Source organism: Arachis ipaensis, chromosome B04 (genome assembly GCF_000816755.2).
Source record: "Arachis ipaensis cultivar K30076 chromosome B04, Araip1.1, whole genome shotgun sequence".
Taxonomy (NCBI): domain Eukaryota; kingdom Viridiplantae; phylum Streptophyta; class Magnoliopsida; order Fabales; family Fabaceae; genus Arachis; species Arachis ipaensis.
This window is the reverse complement of record NC_029788.2, coordinates 10755847-10775288: the sequence shown is the minus strand read 5'-3', so window position 1 is coordinate 10775288 and position 19442 is coordinate 10755847. Positions and strand designations below refer to the sequence as shown.

Here is a 19442-nt window from a genome sequence, read left to right as displayed (position 1 = left end):
TTTTGTTGTCTTTCAAAATTTAAATTAATTTCCAGTTTTATTTTAAAATCAAATAAAATCTTTCTTTTATGAGGTCATGTCTTTTCAAGTCACTTCAAAAGGTGATGCAGTTGCATGGTTTTGGAAATTCACTTTTGGGTACAGTTACTAACACTCCCTCTCTTTCCTCCATAACTTCTCCTCAAACTCTTCAGTTTCTTCCCACTCTCTTTACTGCTTCTCTTCCCTCAAAAGCCTAAATATCACAAAATGAGGAAGAAAACTATTGCTAAAAGGCCTCCTCGTGAAAAAATCTTCAAGCCTCTCACAAAGCCTTCAACCCGCTCTCACGACCGAACCTTCACTCTATCTCCTTCTCCTCCTACCTCTCCTCCTCGGTGTGATCCCATGGCACGAACCAAAAATCCTTCTAGGGTAACTCCTTCCGCCAAGAAGACACCACAGACAAAAGAACCTCCATCCAAGCCAGGGTCATCGAAGCCAAGTTCATCCAAGGGGAAGCGACCAGCCACACCTAAACCTCCACCTGAGCCCACACAACCAAAGTCTAGGTCTGTTCCATTACGCTCTCAAAGAGGAAAAACTCGAGTTCCTCTTAAGTCAGTTAAAGAACCAGACATTGGCCCTTTTGATCACAAAGCTCACTTTTTGACTTCTCATTCGAACTATAACCCTTATAGATTCAAACCTGCCATGAACAATGATTTTTATGAGGGGATTATCCAGTATCATACCCTGTGTCCATCTTTTCTAGCTGATTTGCCATCTTTGAAAAGAAAAAATTTTCCATTTGTTGATAACTTGATTTTTCTGGACTGGAATCATCTTTTTGATATCAAAAAGCCTGTTTACCCCTTGTTGGTCAAAGAATTTTATGCCAACATGACTTATCATGAAGGCACTGCTCACTCATATGTAAAGGGCCAAGACATAGTTTTAAACAATGAAACTATCAGTGATGCTTTGAAGTATACTGATGTTGGGCTTTGTGCTTACACTTCGGTTAAGTGGGATGAAGGTGTTGGAATTTCTTATCATGATGCATTGGCTCACATTTGTGAACATGTTTCTTTAATAGATGGCATTACACCTACTCATAAAGCCCTATGGTATGAGCGTGCTCAGTTGCATCGAATGGTGAACCACATTATTCTTCCTCAAAGTGGCTCATATCAAAGGGTTTCCTACACTGATACTCTTGTTTTATATGCCCTTCTCACCAAAACTGAAATTTCTTTTGCATACTTGATGGTTAGATATATGTTTGACTCTGTTAGGAGTGAAAAAGATAAAGCACTTTCTTATGGCATGTTTCTAACTTGCATATTTGAGTATTTTGGTGTTGACTTGACCAATGAGGATTATCAAAATAGACATTCATACCTAAAAGGGGGTGGTTCAGTGAAACAGAACAAAGGACCTACTCGATCTGAAAGGGTGGTCTTAGATAATGAAGATGATGACTTTGTTCCTGAGGATTCTCCTTCTCTTTCCAATGAGGGTACATCCGTATCTGCTGGGAAGAAATCTGCTCTGCTGAATGTGGTCAAAGATGTTGTTCAGGAGTTTGTCTCCCAATCAAACCACTTAATTGCCATGAGCAAGGAACAAAGGAAGCTAGCCAGCAAGCATGAGAATTTCCTAAAGAAATCAAGGGATAAAGTGGTTGTGTTCATGTCTTTTATCGATAACCTTCAAGAGGATGAAGACCCTGCCATTGATATTGAAGAGGAAGCTAATTCGGAGGGGAATGGTTCTGATGCCTAGAAATTGTCTCATGAAAAACTGCTGCTGCTCTCTTTTTATCTCATAACTTATGTTTCTTTTGCCACTGTTGAACTGTTTTTCATTTTGGATGACTGTAATAACTCTAAATGCTGCTGCACTTTTGTTAGTTTAGTTAGAACTTTGGACTGTGATCTAACTCTTTTCTTGCAGGACTTGTATTGATGCCTTTTTGATCATGCTTATTATCCGCCCTTGATGACAAAAGGGGGAGTAATAGTAGGATGGCAAATGTGTCCTAGGAATTTTTTGGCATTGCTGCAGCCACTAGTATTTCTTTTAGGATTTTTGTCTGACTGCTGCATTAAAACTTGATTTCACATGCTGAATCCTTTTGCTACTGACATTAGCTTGGCTGATTATGTGGTGTTGCTTATTTGATATCCCTTAGTCAAGATAAATGTGTATAGCTCGCTATAGTGCTCTTTTTAAGTATAATGTAAAACAAAAACAAAGAGGAAAGCATAAATCCAGGGGGAGCTAATCTTGAAAAGGAAAGGGGGAGCAACACTAAAGCAAGTAATATCAAAGGGAAGTTTTCTAACTTTACTAAAATTTAATTCCTTTTGGTTATTGCTTGATTATGTTTGTCATCAAGGGGGAGATTGTTGAGTTAAGAAATTAACCAAATTAATTTGTGATGACAAACATTATTTTTGGGCAAAATAAATAATTTGTGTTAAGTAATTATAAATTGAATATTACTAATTATGTATTGTTGCAGGCTAAAATGCAATAGCCCAAATGAAATGAAAAGCAAAATGCAAGGATTTTGGGCTAAAAGAAATATCAGAAGCCCAAGGAATCAAAGCTAAAGAAATCAAAGCGGGCCAAGCATATCACTACCCGATCCAAACCCGTGTCCATTCCACAAAGCTTCTCATACAAGATTGAAGTCTTCACTCCTTCAATGTGCTTTAATCAAAAGCAACGTTCACCTCTGTGAGTTGGTCAGAAACTCAAAAAAGTAAGAAAGAGAGAAAGAGCTTCTTCCCTAAGCTAGTCACCAAAGAAGCAAGAGAGAGAAGGATTAAGCTTGAATGACAGTTGTCAAATCACCAAGCTCAAACCAAATCAAGCTTAGGTTAAAGGTAACCCATTTCCTCTTGCATGCATCAGACCTTCTTCTCTTCTTCCAAACTTTCTGTAAGTTCGAAAATAGCATTCAAGAAAAAGTTATTTTCTGCCCTAATCTGCTGTATATCTACGGTCACAAGTGATTCTTAGGGACCAAGTAGCTTCTCAATAGCTCAGATTAAGTTAACCATTGAAAGATTTTTGTGGTTGCTGTTGAATGACTTTCGGTCAAGATGAGGAAGTCAGAAGGAGAGTTTCTACTCTGGGGATTAAGGAGAAAAAGTGAATCTGTGGGTTGGTGAAGCTCAAGGCTCAAGGTGTTGACCTTGGAAGAATAACCTAGCAATATGCAAGGAGATAAAAGAAGACTTTCTGCTCATTTAGAGGCAAGGAGAGAAAACCTGAGTTAGAGAGTAGTGTTCTGAAAGGAGGTTCCTCTACTTGGATAATGCTTTCTTTCAAAGAAGCATTTGGCCAATACTGAAGAACTCAAGCTGAGGTTTGCGAATCTGGTTTTGCACATAGCAAAGAGGCTGCTGATGAAGTCAATCTCCTTCATGTTTTACTGATTGTAATGTACTTTTCAATGCTTATCTTTCTGTAATTTCTTGTGAGAAAAGACATTGTGAGGAAACTCAAGTAAAAGCCATGAGTAGAAAAAGGCTGAGTGAAATACTTGAGAGAAAAACCTAGAGTTATTTTCTGATTTCTTTAGGTATGTCTATGTCTTGTATCTTGTACCTGTGAGGTATCCCTTTCTTAGTTGGGTTAGCACTAAGAGTGAATAGTTAGGTATTAGCATAGCCAATGTCAAGTTAGGTTAGAACTTGAGTGTGGAAGGATTGGGTCAATCCTGTGGAATTGATGTATGTAATACTGTTAACTATAGTGGAAATTCCTCCATTGTTGTGGAGGAGACTAGACGTAGGTTGTATAGCACAAGGCAACCGAATCAGGATATATGCTGGTGTTAGCTTTTCTCTTCTCTGCACTGTTCTGTTTTCTGATATTCATGAGACAAAAATAAATTGTCTCATAAATTTCTGCTGCTGAGTTCAAACAGAATCAGAATTGAAAGTTTGTTTAAAAAGGGTCGTAACAGCAACTAAAATAAAGGCATAAATTCAACCCCCTTCTCTAAGCCTACCACAATCTTCAATATGTGATCCTTACTCTCTTCCTTTCCAAAACCTTCCATAAGCCTCTCATAGCACCTTATCGTACATTTTTTCTAAATCAATAAATACCATATTTAGATCCCTTTTATTATTACTATACATCTCCATCATCCTTTTTAACAGGTATGTAGCTTCGGTGATGGATCTTCCTAGCATAAAACAAAATTAATTCTCTGTTACTTGTGTCTCTTGTCTCAACTTTCATTTTATCACCATTTTCCATAACTTCATGGTATGGCTCATGAGCTTGATCCCTCTATATCTCTCTTATTCTTGTAGATATGTACCAAAATGTTCTTTCTCCACTTATCTAGCATCTTCTTTTATCTTAAAATCTCATTAAAAAATTTGGTTAACCAACTGATGTCTTTCTCTCCAAGACCCTTCCAAACTTCAATTGGAATATTATCGGGTCCTATTGCCTTGCCATTTGCATCCACTTTAGAACCTCTTTTACCTCCAAGTCTCGAATCCTTCGATAGTAATCAAAGTTTTCATTTTCTTCCCTTCTACATAACCAACCAAGGCTCGAAAGAGTCTTCAGTCCTTCATTAAATAACTCGTAGAGGTAACTCTACCACCTTTCATTAATCCTCTCATCTTGTGCTAAAACATCTCTGTCTTTATTCTTTATGCACTTAATCTGTTCCAAGTTTCTCGTTCTTCTTTCAGCCTCTTTACGATTCTATATATATTTTTCTCCTTCTTTTGTACTTAAAGACTGGTAGAGACCTTCATATGCTCTTATTCTTACTTCACTTACAGCTACTTTTGTCTCTTTCTTAGCCACCTTATATTTTTTCCAATTATCTGCATTGCGGCACAAAGATCACTCTTTAAAGCACTCCGTTTTTGTCTTTATCTTTTCTTGTACACTCGCATTTCACTGCTATGACTCCTTGTCTCTTTGTCCTATCTCTATAGATCTACCAAAACTTTTTTATGTTAATCGTCTAATAATTTCTGCCATCTCCCTCCACATCTCCTCCGTGCTTCAATCTCCTTTTCACTTTGCCTCTTCTCCTATCGGTCTTAGTAAGCTTCTTTATTTTTCACCTTTCATCCGCTACCACCTCGTCCTTGGATCCTTGTATGATGTCTTTTTCTCAACTTTTACTCAACACGAAAATTTATGACGAGTATCCTATGTTGTATTGTTAAACTCTCTCCCGAAATAATTTTACAATTAATGCAAAATTTTCGGTCGACTCTCCTCAACAAGAAAAAGTCGATTTGAGAACTTATCATGTCACTTCTATGGAAGATTCTACAATGTTGAAGTCATTTCCTTTCTTTACATGCTGAAGACACATGGAGAGGCTGCTGGAATGACACGCATTGAGAGAGAAACCAAGGAAAAGCTAACTCTCTGCTTTGTAGCAGAACATGGGTCCCATATAGCTTTATTTGTCGGTTACTTACCCAAGTGCTTATGATTATAACGTTGAATTAATTAAAGTGTTAATTTTTTTAACTAATGTTAGAAGTTATTGCAAAAGCTGTGATGGGTTATTTTACAAAAAAGAGTGACTCGGATTCAAGAGGACTAACAGGTTTGGGTTTAACCAAAAAAACCTTAGTCTTATTACTAAGAGTGGATTGTAAGACCACAAAAAAAGAATTGGATTGGATTGACCACAAAAAAATTACCAACTAAAACCTGGGGAAAAAAATTCGATTTTTAATGTCTTAATGGAAAAAAGAAAAAAACGGTCTCGGGAACAACATAACTAGGAATATCATTATTCATTATTTTTGTTGGTCTTTCATAAATACAATAAAAAATTATATTCTAAAATATTTGCTTCACACTATTCATCTCACATGTGTAACATTGACATGAGACTCTCTTCTATGACACATTACTCTAATAGACTGTTTGCAAACTTAAATTATTGAACAAAAACATTTAATACCATAATTATTGTTTCTGTTATAGGCCATACTATGTATATTAATAATTTTTACTAATTATTTAATTTTATGATTATTTATTTTCATAGCCTTCGTATTTTTATTTTAATTTATTTTTATAATCTTTCTATTTTTACTTTTTTTTCCTCATACTTATGTTTCTTATTTTTATTTGTATTTTCATTCACTTATTTATGTTAGTTGCAATTTAGAAAAAATAAAAATTATAAATATAGTGATAAGGAAATGAGTAATAAAATAACTAGAAGTACCGTACGTTACAAGTAAATAAAGGTGATTGTTATTGACAATTAATTTTTAAGAAATGCTCTTTAATTTCATAAAAAAAATTTAACACTTCATTTTCAATTCAAAAATTATATTATCACTATCTTTTATCTTGCCAATAAATATGGTCATAACTTTAATTATTAAATTACACATTTTTATAGGCTTTTTATTTATGACATTTTTATTTAAGGCTTTTCAGCTGAACAAAATATTTTGTAACATGATAAACATACCTCATTTTTTGTTTTTGGTCAATCCAATCCAATCCTTTTTTTTTTGTGGTCTTACAATCCACTCTTGGTAATAAGGGTAGTACTAAATTGGTTCCTTAGGTTTGGACGTAATTCTATTTTGGTCCTTAAGGTTTAAAGTGTTTTATTTGAATCCAAAAAAGTTTCGTTTAACATCAATTTAGTCTCACAGTGAGGTCAAAATTAAATAATTAACAAAATATCCTACATAACAATAGTACAAGAACAAAATCGATAATCTGGAGAATAAATACAAGCTCCAGAGGCATAAAATCAACCATTGATACATCAATACATTTATTTATTCTTTTTATAATATAAATAAAATATTTTCTATAAAACTAAAGAAAATGATAAATAAATGTATTGATGCTTCAATGGTTGATTTTGTGCCTTTGGAGCTTGTACTTGTTCTCTAGATTATCGATTTTGTTCTTGAACTGTTGTTATGTAGGACATTTTGTTAATTATTTAATTTTGACATCACTGTGGGACTAAATTGATGCTAAATGAAACTTTTTTGGATTCAAATAGAACACTTTAAACCTTAAAGACCAAAACAGAATTACGCCCAAACTTAGGAGACCAATTTAGTACTTTACCCTAGTAATAATATGCCTTGTTTGGATGGAAGATAAAAAATGAGAGGAAAGAAAATGAGAGGAAAGAAAATGAAAAGAAAAGTTGATTTTTTTTATGTTGTTTGAATGAAGAGAAAATGGATGGAAAGAAAATAGGAAGAATTTTTTTTTGTTTAAATAAAAGAAAAAGTAAGAAAAGAGAAAATTATAACCAAATAAAATTACATTAATACCTTTCCTTATATTATATATAAATAATAATATTATAATATATCAATGTATTTTTATCATTGTTGATAAGAAAGGTAAATTTGTATTTTAACCATTGTTTATACTTTTCTCTCAGTTTTCATCTCATGTCCGATGAGAAAAGCTTTAGATGGCTTCCTTACTACTTTTTTGTTTTCTTTCCAATTTTCTATCCTGATCCAAATAGAGAAAAAGTCTATTTTCCATCCACTTTCCATCCTTACATTTTCTTTTCATTCAATTTCCTTTAAACCAAACAATGCGTAAGGTCTTTTTTGGTTAAACCCAAACCTGTTAGTCCTCTTGAATCCAAGTCTCTCTTTTTTGTAAAATAACCCATCATAGTTTTTTGCAATAACTTTTAACATTAGTTAAAAAAAATTAACACTTTAATTAACCCAATGTTATAATCATAAGCACTTGGGTAAGTAACCGACAAATTATGTGAGACCCATGTTCTACTACAAAGCAGAGAGTTAGCTTTCCCTTGATTTCTCTCTCAACGCGTGTCATTCCAGCAGCCTCTCCATATGTCTTCAACATGTGAAGAAAGAAAATGGTTTCAGCATAGTAGAATCTCCCCACTTCTATAGGTTATAAGATATTCGTCTCTATTTTTAAAACATGTATTTGTGATGAAAAGGTCAAAAGTTGAAAAAAAGTCCAAAATAATTTTACCTTCGGTATTGACCACTCCGAAACCATGGTCTCTGTGACCCAATCACTTTTCTCTTCCAACATGGCCATTTAAATGTCCTCCTAAGAAAATCTTATCTCTTGAAGGTATGTCTTGAACCAAACTCTCTAGATTCTTCCAAAACTGTTACTCGTCCAAACCCACTTGCGGTGGATAGGCGCTAATCACATGAAAAGTACCTCCTTCCACTACAAGTTTGATAGAGATGATCCGATCACCCACCTTCTTGACATCCGCTAGGTCTTTCTTCCACTACTTATCCACGATACTCTAGCCTTCGCCCCGACCCATTTGTTTCTTGTACGTACATAATGTTAATCTTCCTCCTTGTCGTGGTATTCACCACCTCTATAGATTTTCCTGTTAGAGTGCCTTTGTTCCATGTTCCAAATCTCAACCTTCTCTCACCCCGACCTTTACATTTACCTTTTTCCTTATAAACTAGCTTATTTATCCTCGTCCGTTCACGAAAATGCGGGAACACTTGCTAATTTAACACTACACTCGGGTATCGATGCAGTGGTTCTTGCTCATTTGACACTGTACGCGAACCATACGGCGTGTTACTTTTAGGCAACGACCTAACTTTAACGCAATAATATCTTTGATCCATGTCATGAAAGATTCACCTAAGTTTTTATGTTGACTGTCGAAAGTCTAACACAACCCTCATGTTTTATCCAAATTTAAAATTAATTATATACTGCAAGTGTAACATAGACGAAATTATCTTTCAAAAATTACTATGACTAATTTAATCTTTTCAAAATCAATTTAAAAATGAGTGATATTTTAGGATGAATTTCATTAATAACCCCTTATTTAAAAAAAGGAAAGAGTTATTTTTCTTATTCTCATATTGTATTGTGCTTAAATAATATTTTTTAAATAAAAGGGTCTTAATTGTTCAACAGAAATAATGGTCTTAATTGAGCTTCACTTTTGAACTTCTCTTCTAAATTCTAACCGAACCCCACTCATGAAGCTAAACCGCTGCCACCACCCACTCCGCCCCACGCGCCGCCACTTTGCCACAAAGTACACCGCCAAGATCACCTCCACCTCCCCAACCGGTCGCTCTCTCGTCGCCGCCGCCGAAACCCCAAAACGCCGTCGTTCTCAGACCCATTCTCCGACCTCTCCGACTACCTCCAGTCCCTCCAACCCCAATGCCCGACCGTCCTCACCCCTCTCGAAGCCTCCGAGATCCTCAAATCCCTAAAATCCCCATCCCTTGCATGGAAATTCTTCCACTTCTGCCCCTCTCTTTCCCCCAATTTCCGACACGAGTCCTTCACCTACAACCGCCTCCTCCTCATCCTCTCCAATTCCACCTCCCCCGAACGCTTCGACATGGCCCGCGACCTCCTCCGCGACATGGACCGCCTCGGCATACGTGGCTCAATCTCCACCGTTAACATTCTCATTGGATTCTTCGGCACTGGCCAGGATCTCGAGATGTGTGTTGGGTTGGTGAAGAAGTGGGATTTGAGGCTCAATGCCTACACCTACAAGTGCTTGCTTCAGGCGTATTTGAGGTCACGTGATTCGTCTAAGGGCTTTGATGTGTATTTGGAGATGCAGAGGCGCGGTTACAAGTTGGATATCTTTGGTTACAACATGCTCTTGGATGCTTTGGCTAAAGATGGAAAGGTTTGCATTCTTCTGATTTTGTTTTGTTATTGTTCGAAATTTGGATTCTGCGGATCGCTAAGTGTAGTTCTTTCGTTGTGGTTGGGTTTACCGTTATAGGAGTGTAGGTTGGTGAGGATTTGGATAGAGTTTTTGCTAGTTTTGTGAGTTTGTTGAGCTGCAAGCTTTAGGAGCGATGAATCTGGATAGATAGATGAACAACTGAACAAGTAAGGAAGTTGTATAAATGTTGTGAGTTACTTTCGAAAAATACAAGTTCAATTGTTGATTCCGTTAATCCTGATTATCAGTTATTGCATATGATGCAATATTTTGGCAGGTGGATAAGGCATATGAAGTTTTTGAGGACATGAAGCGGCGGCATTGTGAGCCTGACGCGTTTACATACACCATTATGATCAGAATGACGGGTAAATCTGGTAAAACTGATGAGTCTCTAGCACTTTTTCAGGCCATGTTAAAAAAAGGGTGCATTCCTAATTTGATTGCTTATAATACTATCATTGAGGCCCTTGCCAAGGGGCGAATGGTTGACAAGCTCATTCTAATTTTCTCAAAGATGGTGGAGGATGATTGTCAGCCTAATGAATTTACATACAGTGTGCTTTTGAATGTTTTGGTTGCTGAAGGACGCCTTAATAAGCTTGACGATATAGTGGAGTTATCAAAGAAGTATCTTAATAAGAAGATATACGCATACTTTGTAAGGACTTTAAACAAACTGGGTCATTCTAGTGAAGCACATAGACTATTTTGCAACATGTGGAACTATCATGACAAGGGTGATAGAGATGCTTACATGTCCATGGTGGAGAGTTTATGCAATGGTGGTAAGACAACAGAAGCTATAGACCTTCTTGGTAAAATTCATGAAAAGGGTATAACTACTGATACTATGATGTATAATACAGTATTCACTGCTCTGGGAAGGTTGAAGCAAATATCACATATTCATGATCTTTTTGAAAAGATGAAACAAGATGGCCCTCCACCAGACATATTTACATACAATATTCTGATCTCCAGCTTTGGTAGATCTGGGGAAGTTGACATTGCCGTAAAATTGTTTGAAGAACTAGAGAGTAGCAATTGTAAGCCCGATGTTGTTACCTATAACTCTCTGATCAATTGCCTTGGAAAGAATGGGGATGTTGATGAAGCTCACATGAGGTTTAGAGAAATGCAAGAGAAAGGATTGAATCCAGATGTTGTAACTTATAGTACACTGATTGAATGTTTTGGCAAGACGGATAAAGTTGACATGGCGCGTAAATTGTTTGATGAGATGCTTGCAGTAGGATGCTATCCTAACTTGGTCACATATAATATTTTACTCGATTGTCTTGAAAGGTGCGGGAGAACTGCTGAGGCAGTGGACCTTTATGCGAAACTTAAGCAGCAAGGATTGACACCGGATTCAATCACATATGCGGTGCTTGAACGGTTGCAAAGCGGCGGGCATAACAGGTTGAGATTTCGCAGGCAGAACCCCATTACAGGATGGGTTGTCAGCCCTTTAAGATGACACAATAGACAAAGTAGTTGTTTTATGTCCATATCAGGCCAAGAACTTTTGTACTTTAGCTTCCACAGGGCTATAACGCTGCTAAATCCATAGTTGCGTTGCTGGCATAAAGAATCCAAATGATTATGGAAATGTGATCAAATCAGATGTACTGCTTCAAGTGCAGTAGCTACATGTTCAAGAAATCATAGCTGCATCATGTTGATTTATGAAATCAAGTTTTCCTGCATCGGGGGAGTTCGTTGACGAGAGGTATCTGTTATTAATCTATTATGTATTCTGATAATTTGATTCATAATAGTATCTATACCAAGCTCATACAAGGATAAACAAAATTTGGGGGGCAAAGACAAACCAATATTTTCTCTTTTTAAATAGAATTTTCATTTCTTACATGTATAGAATAACGATAATGATAGGGAAAATCTAGAATCCATTTCCCTGGATATCTTTTTGCACATTGTTCTAGGATGCTGTTGTAGTCTCTGCAAAATGTAAAGCTACGAAACTGAAATGAAATATTCCCCTTCCTTATATTCTTTCTCCTGCTAATTATTCAGTTTGAAGTTAGTTGTTTTCTTATTCTTTGATAAGTTGATGTTGCAGTTATTCTTTTGCTTCCACACTTTGTTCTGTTTTCTCATTATTCGGTTGGGTGAGAATTTGGGAGATATACACATTATGCAGTTATGCACCAACAATGATGTTGTGTAAAGTACAGCAAGAATAGTTTGCCACTAGTCATTTTCTGTAGAAAATTTCCGAGTAAATACGAATCCAAAACTACATTTAGAGGAATTATTCAAAGGAATTATGCATGTAATTATCATCTTACAAAGCATCAATGAGCACTCTAAGGCAAGCATTACATTCACATTCTGTTTAAAGTTTAAACAGTAACAGAATACAGTAAGTTTGGTCACCAATCTATACCCAATTCTCTTGAAAGAAAGATGCATAATAATATTATATAACATATTAATATCCTATTGCTACCAATAGCTTCAAAAGGTTCCAAGATCTGAACAATAATGCTACTCTATCCCCATCCCATCAGGAAGTGTGAAAGCAAGAAAAAGTGGAAAGTGGAAAGTGGAAACTGGAAACCAATTATACTCGCCATCACGGATCTACAATCTTGTTCGTGGAAAGTGGAAACCAATTTCCACAACCCATCATCATTTTTTTATAAAGAAAATAATATCTCCATTCTCCACTATCATGACAGAAAAACTAACACATGCATTGCAAAGGAGTATGTATGTATGTATGTACGTACTCTGTAAGTAGAATTTGGTGGAAGAGTAGTCTGAGAAAGTCAAGGCCACGTTTTATTTTCAATAGATTCCTCGAGTGGCTACCTTGTTTTCTCACCGTATTGGTTTTCACATCCTCATCAACCATTGATTCCAATGTCTTGAATGACTTGGATGCCTCCATTAGATCATTCACCTAATTCAAGTTGTACACATATATGGTTTTCCATTATTACACTATATGCATGAAAACTAGACTTATTAGTAATAAGTAATGACAATAATAATACCTTGGTAACATAATCCATCTCAATGAACTTGAAATGGAAGCCAACCAAACCGAAAAGAGGAGCCACGAAAGAACATGCCCGGGCGAAAGCAGCAACCTCCACCGCCTCCTCTGCATTATTGGAGGCGGCTGCCACAACCTCTGCAAGCTCCTTAAATGCATCTGCGATCTTTCCAAGAAGGTTGTGATCCACGGCTGCCGCCGTCGAAGTCCTGCTTGATCTTGTTGTGATTCCGTCCTCATCGGATACTGCTGATTGCACCGGTTCTTCTTTTGTAATTCCATGTCCACAGAAGAAGCACGAGAGGGGGCCATGTGACAGTTTCTTTCTTTCACCAACTTCTGCCATGTGGAAACCAAGTAGATGGACCCTCTCCACTCTTTCACTTTACTATGGTGTATTCTTATCTACCCTTCTCAGGAAACATAGACACAAGTTTGAAGAGTGGTAGCATGTAGAATAAGTATATGAAAAGAAATGTAAGAATATCATTCAGCCACCAATCAAGACTTAGGGACAGGTGTGTAAAGTAGTCGAGACTCGAGACTTGGAAGGTCCCGTTTCTAATTTGCAATGAGTCAATGAGTCAATGTCCATCTAGATGCCATTTTGGCCATGTTATGTAACCAGGTCATGGGAATGGGTCAAATACTCAAATATTTGAAGATCAATGCTATGGTGAAGAGTGATTTTCAATGAAGAGTGAAATAAAATTGCAATGTACATTATACACTTATAGTTTTATTCACGGATACCTCTATCACCATCTCCATCTCCTTTTATTCATGGGGAAGGTCTGCATTTTCGTGAAAGTTTTGTGGATCTTCGTTTAACTCCCCGTCTGTGTGTAGTCGCAGCAGGTACCTGTTTGGGTAATTTTACTGATTCCAGAGAAAATGTTTTTTCTCTTTATCTAATGTTCAGTTATTATCATCCTTATACAGAAAGAAAAACTTACCTCAAGCATGTCACGTGCATGCACGATAAAACTGTGGCTAAGAGCTTTAGAGGCAAACTCTCCTCTTGGAAGACTGTTGCACTGCTTGCTGAGTTCCTCTTGTATTGAGTTCAGATCCACACCATCTCCAGCTGTCACAAGAACAACCTGACTATCAGGTCCATGCTCAGCCTGGAAATCATAAATCATGTGCATAGGAAATGAGTCATGTAGAAAGAAAGCACAAGAGATCTGGAAATACAAGCATATTGAAAAACTCATTGAACCTGGGAAAGCAAATCAGCAGCAACATGAGAAGGGATTGCATGCTTATCTGCAATGACCAAAACTTCAGATGGACCAGCTGGCATGTCAATTGAAACCATGGCCTCACTGTTCTGCAGAAGATTTTGAAATTAAACGAGAGAAGAAAAAAGCTCTATGATTGAAAGTATGAAACACAATAGCAGATGCAGATTCAGAGATTTTTTTTTTTAATTGCTTACTTGAAGTATCATTTTTGCAGCTGTGACATATTGGTTTCCAGGGCCAAAGATCTTTTCAACCTACAAGAGTATCACCACAAGTAGAGTGTCAAAGATTGTGGAAAAAAATATCAACTCCAAAGTACTTAGATTCCTTTTTTTTCTCTTTCTTTTTTTTTTTCAAGAAAATGGGCACATTTAAGTACTGTTATATCACCAGATTACGATGTCTATTTAGTATCTGCTTTGCTGCTTAAATATGAATAAATTACTTCTGACATATCATCATGAGTTATGGTCACCATGTATTCATTGCCACAAAATAAGACAAACCAAGACATTCAACTAATACAATAGGGATGTGAAGTTCAAGCATTTAGACCAATTAGGGGATGAGTTTCATCATATCTATCATGAATTAGTAATTTTGTTAGAATTGGATATACTGATAAACACAAAAACTAACTAAACGGTGAAATAGTAATTTTTGCTTAAAAGATTGAATGCAAGACACTAATCAAGGAAAAGGATTCATCAAAAGTATTCTATCCAATTGATCTATCTAGCGCTATTTACTATTACTCCTAAATGTACATGAAGCTACTTAACATGTAATTTCACAAAACCAAACTATGCCACAAATTGTACATAGCCATAGTAAGAATTTGCCCAAGGTAAGTCAGAAGCACAGAATCAGCATTGACATACTTTCATGTTCTCAACGCTTCTCTCAGGTGACTTCTGAGCAGCATGAAACGCATATATATTGCCATAGGCAACATCAAAAGCTTCCTTAATATGAGGATCAAGCTACAAAAGACAAAAAAACAAAGATGTGTTAGCATCAAAACCAGCATCACATGTCCACTAAAATGGAACTTGCAACAAGAGTATCATAGTAAGGTCCCAAAAATGCAACACACCACAGGGTCTGGGAGCTCAGGCACAACTTCAACCAATCTATCCAATTCAACTTTGTCAAACCTTGAAGTATATCTACAAAACCACAAACATAACACTCAAAAGAAGGTTTCAAAATGCACACACAAAAATCCAAAACTTCAAATCAAAATTAAATAACATAAAACAAAGACTTCCTTTTCTGATCAGTAAAACAAAAAGTTTAAGAAGCACCAAACTCACTCTTTAACTGCAGCATCCCCTCTTCTCTGAACATCATGAACAATGGGGTTAACCTGCAAAAATAAAAAATGGAACTTTAGGGCAAAAAGCCAAACCCCATTTGAAAAGAGTGACCAAAAAACCAAATGTGGGGCAAACCCAATACCCACCATGCTGAAAATGGAGGAGAAATCGATGCGGGGCCGGGTCTTGAGTCCGAGAACCTCATCGTTTGTGAGCTGCGACAAGCGATAGGTCTTGATGGAATGGGAATTGGAGGAGCAAGTTATGCGGTTACTTGAAAAAGTATCCGTAGAGAGTGAAGAAGAGGGAGCAAAATTGAACGGTCTAAGGGTGTTGTTACGGTGTGGTCGAATCAAAGAGCAATTCCAGTTGGTGGAAGCTGAAATCGCAGTGTGTATGTATATCTTCATCATCATCATCAGTGATAGCTTGGGTTTGGGTTTGGTGGAACACCACTCTCTGTGAGTTTGGGTTTGCGGCTGAGAAAGTTAGTCCGAGCCTTCGTTTCATGTGACTCTGGGTTCTGAGAATCACACGCAATTTTGTTTTATTTTATTTATTTATTTTCTTTTGTCATTTTGCGTCTGTAACTTTTTGTAAGATGAAGAATCACTTTGAATTGCAGGCATTCTTCGGCTTTCCGAGTTTGAAGCCGAAGCTGAAGTCTTGCTTGCTGATTCTGGTCTTTGTTCAGGATTGAAACACAAAGACCGCCTCATCCTTGACATCCTTGACAACATGCCATTCCCAGGTGGTTGTTGTTGACAGAGAATGTTTGAGTTAGCATTCTCATCATTGACCTCTCCACTATCCTTACCACCATAATTTGCATATGCTCCACCGAATAAATCATCTTGCTCTTCATTTTCTTCTTCTTCGGCTATGTCGGCCCAGCTCTTCCTCTCTATGGTTTTTACATTTGTAACAGATTTCTTAGCAGCAGAAGAGATTTCAGAATCCTGACTTTTGCCTGTGACATTTGCCAAATTGCCATTCAAACCCACGAGAGGCGATTCTGATGGTTTAGATCTCTGGTTACTGCCATCTGCAGGAGGACTATCCAATGTCCCTGCTCTCCACTTTCCATTGAGAGGTGCAGACAAATCATTTGGACTACCAAATGAAGATCTATGATCTGAATAGACATCTCCCCAAGTCTCCCTTTGATATCCATTATTACTGAATCCCCACGAACATCTTTTCGGCTTATTGAAAGGAACCTTTTGGTCTCTTTTTGCAGGATCTGGTGGAGACTTATACAACCTCCTCCTGGCATTAGATGCCTCCACCTCAGATGTTGAACCGAAAAAAAAAAAAAAAGAAATAATTATTAGTTTATAATTGTATTTGTAATGTAAACATACGCAACAATTTTTCAATAAATAATTTAGTAATTCATATTAGTTTATAATTGTCTAATTGACTAATATATTGACACCACATATCAGTCACTGAAATACTAATATTATTGTGGTAACCTGAAGTTACAGATCTCTGAATTCAGGTGAATAAATAGGTTTGCTTTTTAAACGGAAATACTAAGATACTATGTACTATGAAGTATGCATAAATGACAGTGTCATCTTTCTCAAGGTTGAATTGTTCCTTTCAGGTTACAGCATATTCAAAAGTTATTAACTGTTTCAAAACTCAACGCAACTGTGTAGCAGAAATTGTGACTCCCTCCAGATTCTAGATAACTGATGTAACTTTTTAGAGTTACAAGGATATATGAGTATCTATATACAAAGGTGGTTGTTAGTTACAAATGAAAGAATAGGCTAAACTAATCAATCATAGGACAATGCCTCAAAACCAATGCAAAATATTGACAATCCTCTATCCATGGAAATAAATTTTAAAGTTTTGGTTTCAATTCATGGCCTCTCATGGGGTTTCTGGCTGAAGAGTGATGTCCTGAAAAACCTGCAATCTGTTTCTCCTTGTAAATGAAGAATCACTTTGAATTGCAGGCATTCTTCGGCTTTCCGAGTTTGAAGCCGAAGCTGAAGTCTTGCTTGCTGATTCTGGTCTTTGTTCAGGATTGAAACACAAAGACCGCCTCACGGTTGGATTCCTTGACAACATGCCATTCCCAGGTGGTTGTTGTTGACAGAGAATGTTTGAGTTAGCATTCTCATCATTGACCTCTCCACTATCCTTACCACCATAATTTGCATATGCTCCACTGAATAAATCATCTTGCTCTTCATTTTCTTCTTCTTCGGCTATGTCGGCCCAGCTCTTCTTCTCTATGGTTTTTACATTTGTAACAGATTTCTCAGCAGCAGAAGAGATTTCAGAATCCTGACTTTTGCCTGTGACATTTGCCAAATCGCCATTCAAACCCACGAGAGGCGATTCTGATGGTTTAGATCTCTGGTTACTGCCATCTGCAGGAGGATTATCCAATGTCCCTGCTCTCCACTTTCCATTGGGAGGTGCAGACAAATCATTTGGACTACCAAATGAAGATCTATGATCTGAATGGAAATCTCCCCAAGTCTCCCTTTGATATCCATTATTACTGAATCCCCACGAACATCTTTTCGGCTTATTGTAAGGGACCTTTTGGTCTCTTTTTGCAGGATCTGGTGGAGACTCATACAACCTCCTCCTGGCATTAGATGCCTCCACCTCAGATGTTGAAGACCAATTTTCTGTCTTACATTCAGCCACTTCCCAATTCCTCCCACCCAAGTTTCCGATATTTGGAGCCTTCTTCGGTTCATCAACAGGACCATTTTGTGGAGAACACTGTGATACATTCCTTGCTGATGACGACAAAGACCCCATCTCACTCAGCATTTGTGTGGCACGTTCGTATGATTTGACGAAAGAATCATCCATCTTCCTGTTTTTTGTGGCAGTTGTCACTGCCTGAAGCAGAAATTTTGCTTCTGTAATCTTGTTCATCTGCATCAAACAGATTGCCAAGTTGCATTGCTTGTTCCTGTCAACCTCAAAAGACAGTGCTTTTCTGCAGAAACAAATATGGAAATCATTTCTTTTATCTTCAAAGGAAAAAAAAAAGAGTATAAAGGCAGTTTCAAGTCCATCTTTAAGAGCTAACCGATAATGTTCTTCGGCAATCTTATAGTCACCTCTCTGCAAGTAAGCCCAGGCCAAGTTCCCTAGTATCCTACATTAAGAGAGATTCATAGTCAGGTGTAAGGCCTCTATAAATTACATAAACAAAATGAAGAAACAGCATGTTTGAAAACAAAATGCACCTTGATATCTCTTGCTCTGCAGTTATTTGGATCTTCCTCCCCTGAGATCTTGCCTGTTTTGTTGACCTTCCCACAAAAGTGATACCATCTTCAATTTGCTTCAACTTGTGATGGAGCATGGCAATCTCTTCATCAACTCTCCCTGACCTCTGTACCAACATAACCAAATCTATTAAATGCAAGATGCAGAGAAATTCATCCAACACAAATGTTAGCTTACAACATATTGGTCTGAAAAGAATTCGCCATATTGCTTTATGCCTGTGTCCAAATTATGCACAGAACTAAACAAGAAGGAAAAGTATATGGTAATTCCAAGAAATGCGTATTCATCAGTTAAGAGAAGCATCCAAAGAGTTATTTAACAAAAGCATATCCATTATAAGACATGTGTGGTTCTTCCAAGAAATGCTTGCATTGACATTTTATCCAGTAGAATATTAGCTTCAGACAATGAATAATAAAAGCACCCAAAAAAGAAAGGGGGAAGAGTTCTGATTTACCTTGTAGAGTTCAACCAGGATGTTATCAAGAGATTCTTGGGATTCAGGAAGGCAGAGATGGCGAAACGATTTAATAGCTTCAATTGCCTCATCAGACCTATTCAGCTGCTTCATAACTAAGGCCATGTCCTTCAAGGCACTTTCGACACGATCTCCAGCATTGATTGCTGCCCAAAACATGGAAATTGATCTAGCTGGATCCTTATCCACCAACTGCAAATCAAGGATTATAACTCATTTTTATCTCAGAAACCCCTTGAAACAAAATTAACTGATAGAAACAAATCATCAAACACTTCATTAGCATTCTTCCAATCAAACTTATTGACCCTAGGTAATCATTTTTAATGCCTTCTTCTGTCCCCAATTGCAAGTATTCCTTAGCTCTAAT

The 19442-nt window shown here is 37.0% G+C and overlaps 4 protein-coding genes across 4 annotated transcripts in view; 1 reads left to right on the top strand and 3 right to left on the bottom strand.

Annotated features, from left to right (window-relative positions):
• Positions 250-11794, top strand: LOC107638861 (pentatricopeptide repeat-containing protein At1g51965, mitochondrial). The gene is made up of 6 exons (XM_021122333.1): positions 250-861; positions 970-1137; positions 1411-1753; positions 9009-9676; positions 9996-10506; positions 10588-11794. The coding sequence occupies exons 1-6, from the start codon at positions 250-252 to the stop codon at positions 11199-11201; spliced, it is 2916 nt and encodes a 971-aa protein (XP_020977992.1). The 3' UTR covers positions 11202-11794.
• Positions 12292-13506, bottom strand: LOC107638864 (accelerated cell death 11). The gene is made up of 2 exons (XM_021120732.1): positions 12748-13506; positions 12292-12653 (listed from the first exon to the last, which is right to left on the bottom strand). The coding sequence occupies exons 1-2, from the start codon at positions 13093-13095 to the stop codon at positions 12435-12437; spliced, it is 567 nt and encodes a 188-aa protein (XP_020976391.1). The 5' UTR covers positions 13096-13506; the 3' UTR covers positions 12292-12434.
• Positions 12977-15852, bottom strand: LOC107638863 (histidinol dehydrogenase, chloroplastic). The gene is made up of 9 exons (XM_016342263.2): positions 15462-15852; positions 15313-15365; positions 15093-15165; positions 14878-14979; positions 14191-14250; positions 13972-14082; positions 13706-13876; positions 13503-13611; positions 12977-13159 (listed from the first exon to the last, which is right to left on the bottom strand). The coding sequence occupies exons 1-8, from the start codon at positions 15732-15734 to the stop codon at positions 13531-13533; spliced, it is 924 nt and encodes a 307-aa protein (XP_016197749.1). The 5' UTR covers positions 15735-15852; the 3' UTR covers positions 12977-13159; positions 13503-13530.
• Positions 16880-19442, bottom strand: part of LOC107638859 (protein POLLENLESS 3) — a 3115-nt gene continuing 552 nt past the window's right edge. The window contains exons 2-5 of the mRNA XM_016342258.2: positions 19052-19264; positions 18549-18697; positions 18389-18457; positions 16880-18295 (exon numbers count right to left, since the gene is read on the bottom strand). Coding sequence (XP_016197744.2) covers positions 17203-18295; positions 18389-18457; positions 18549-18697; positions 19052-19264 — 1524 coding nt within the window. The 3' untranslated portion in view covers positions 16880-17202. The remainder of the gene's footprint in view (positions 18296-18388; positions 18458-18548; positions 18698-19051; positions 19265-19442) is intronic.

What these genes read in the sequence shown, in the direction of transcription:
- LOC107638861 (XM_021122333.1), top strand. Translation starts at nt 250, where the DNA reads ATGAGGAAGAAAACTATTGCTAAAAGGCCTCCTCGTGAAAAAATCTTC. An exon ending in GTGCTCAGTTGCATCGAATG is followed by an intron (nt 1,138 to 1,410) that starts GTGAACCACATT and finishes TCAGTGAAACAG; the next exon opens with AACAAAGGACCTACTCGATC. An exon ending in AGCTAATTCGGAGGGGAATG is followed by an intron (nt 1,754 to 9,008) that starts GTTCTGATGCCT and finishes CCACTCATGAAG; the next exon opens with CTAAACCGCTGCCACCACCC.
- LOC107638864 (XM_021120732.1), bottom strand. Translation starts at nt 13,095, where the DNA reads ATGGCAGAAGTTGGTGAAAGAAAGAAACTGTCACATGGCCCCCTCTCG. An exon ending in AGATGGATTATGTTACCAAG is followed by an intron (nt 12,654 to 12,747) that starts GTATTATTATTG and finishes AACTTGAATTAG; the next exon opens with GTGAATGATCTAATGGAGGC.
- LOC107638863 (XM_016342263.2), bottom strand. Translation starts at nt 15,734, where the DNA reads ATGATGATGATGAAGATATACATACACACTGCGATTTCAGCTTCCACC. An exon ending in GGGGATGCTGCAGTTAAAGA is followed by an intron (nt 15,166 to 15,312) that starts GTGAGTTTGGTG and finishes GTGGTTTTGTAG; the next exon opens with ATATACTTCAAGGTTTGACA. An exon ending in CTGCAAAAATGATACTTCAA is followed by an intron (nt 14,083 to 14,190) that starts GTAAGCAATTAA and finishes AATCTTCTGCAG; the next exon opens with AACAGTGAGGCCATGGTTTC.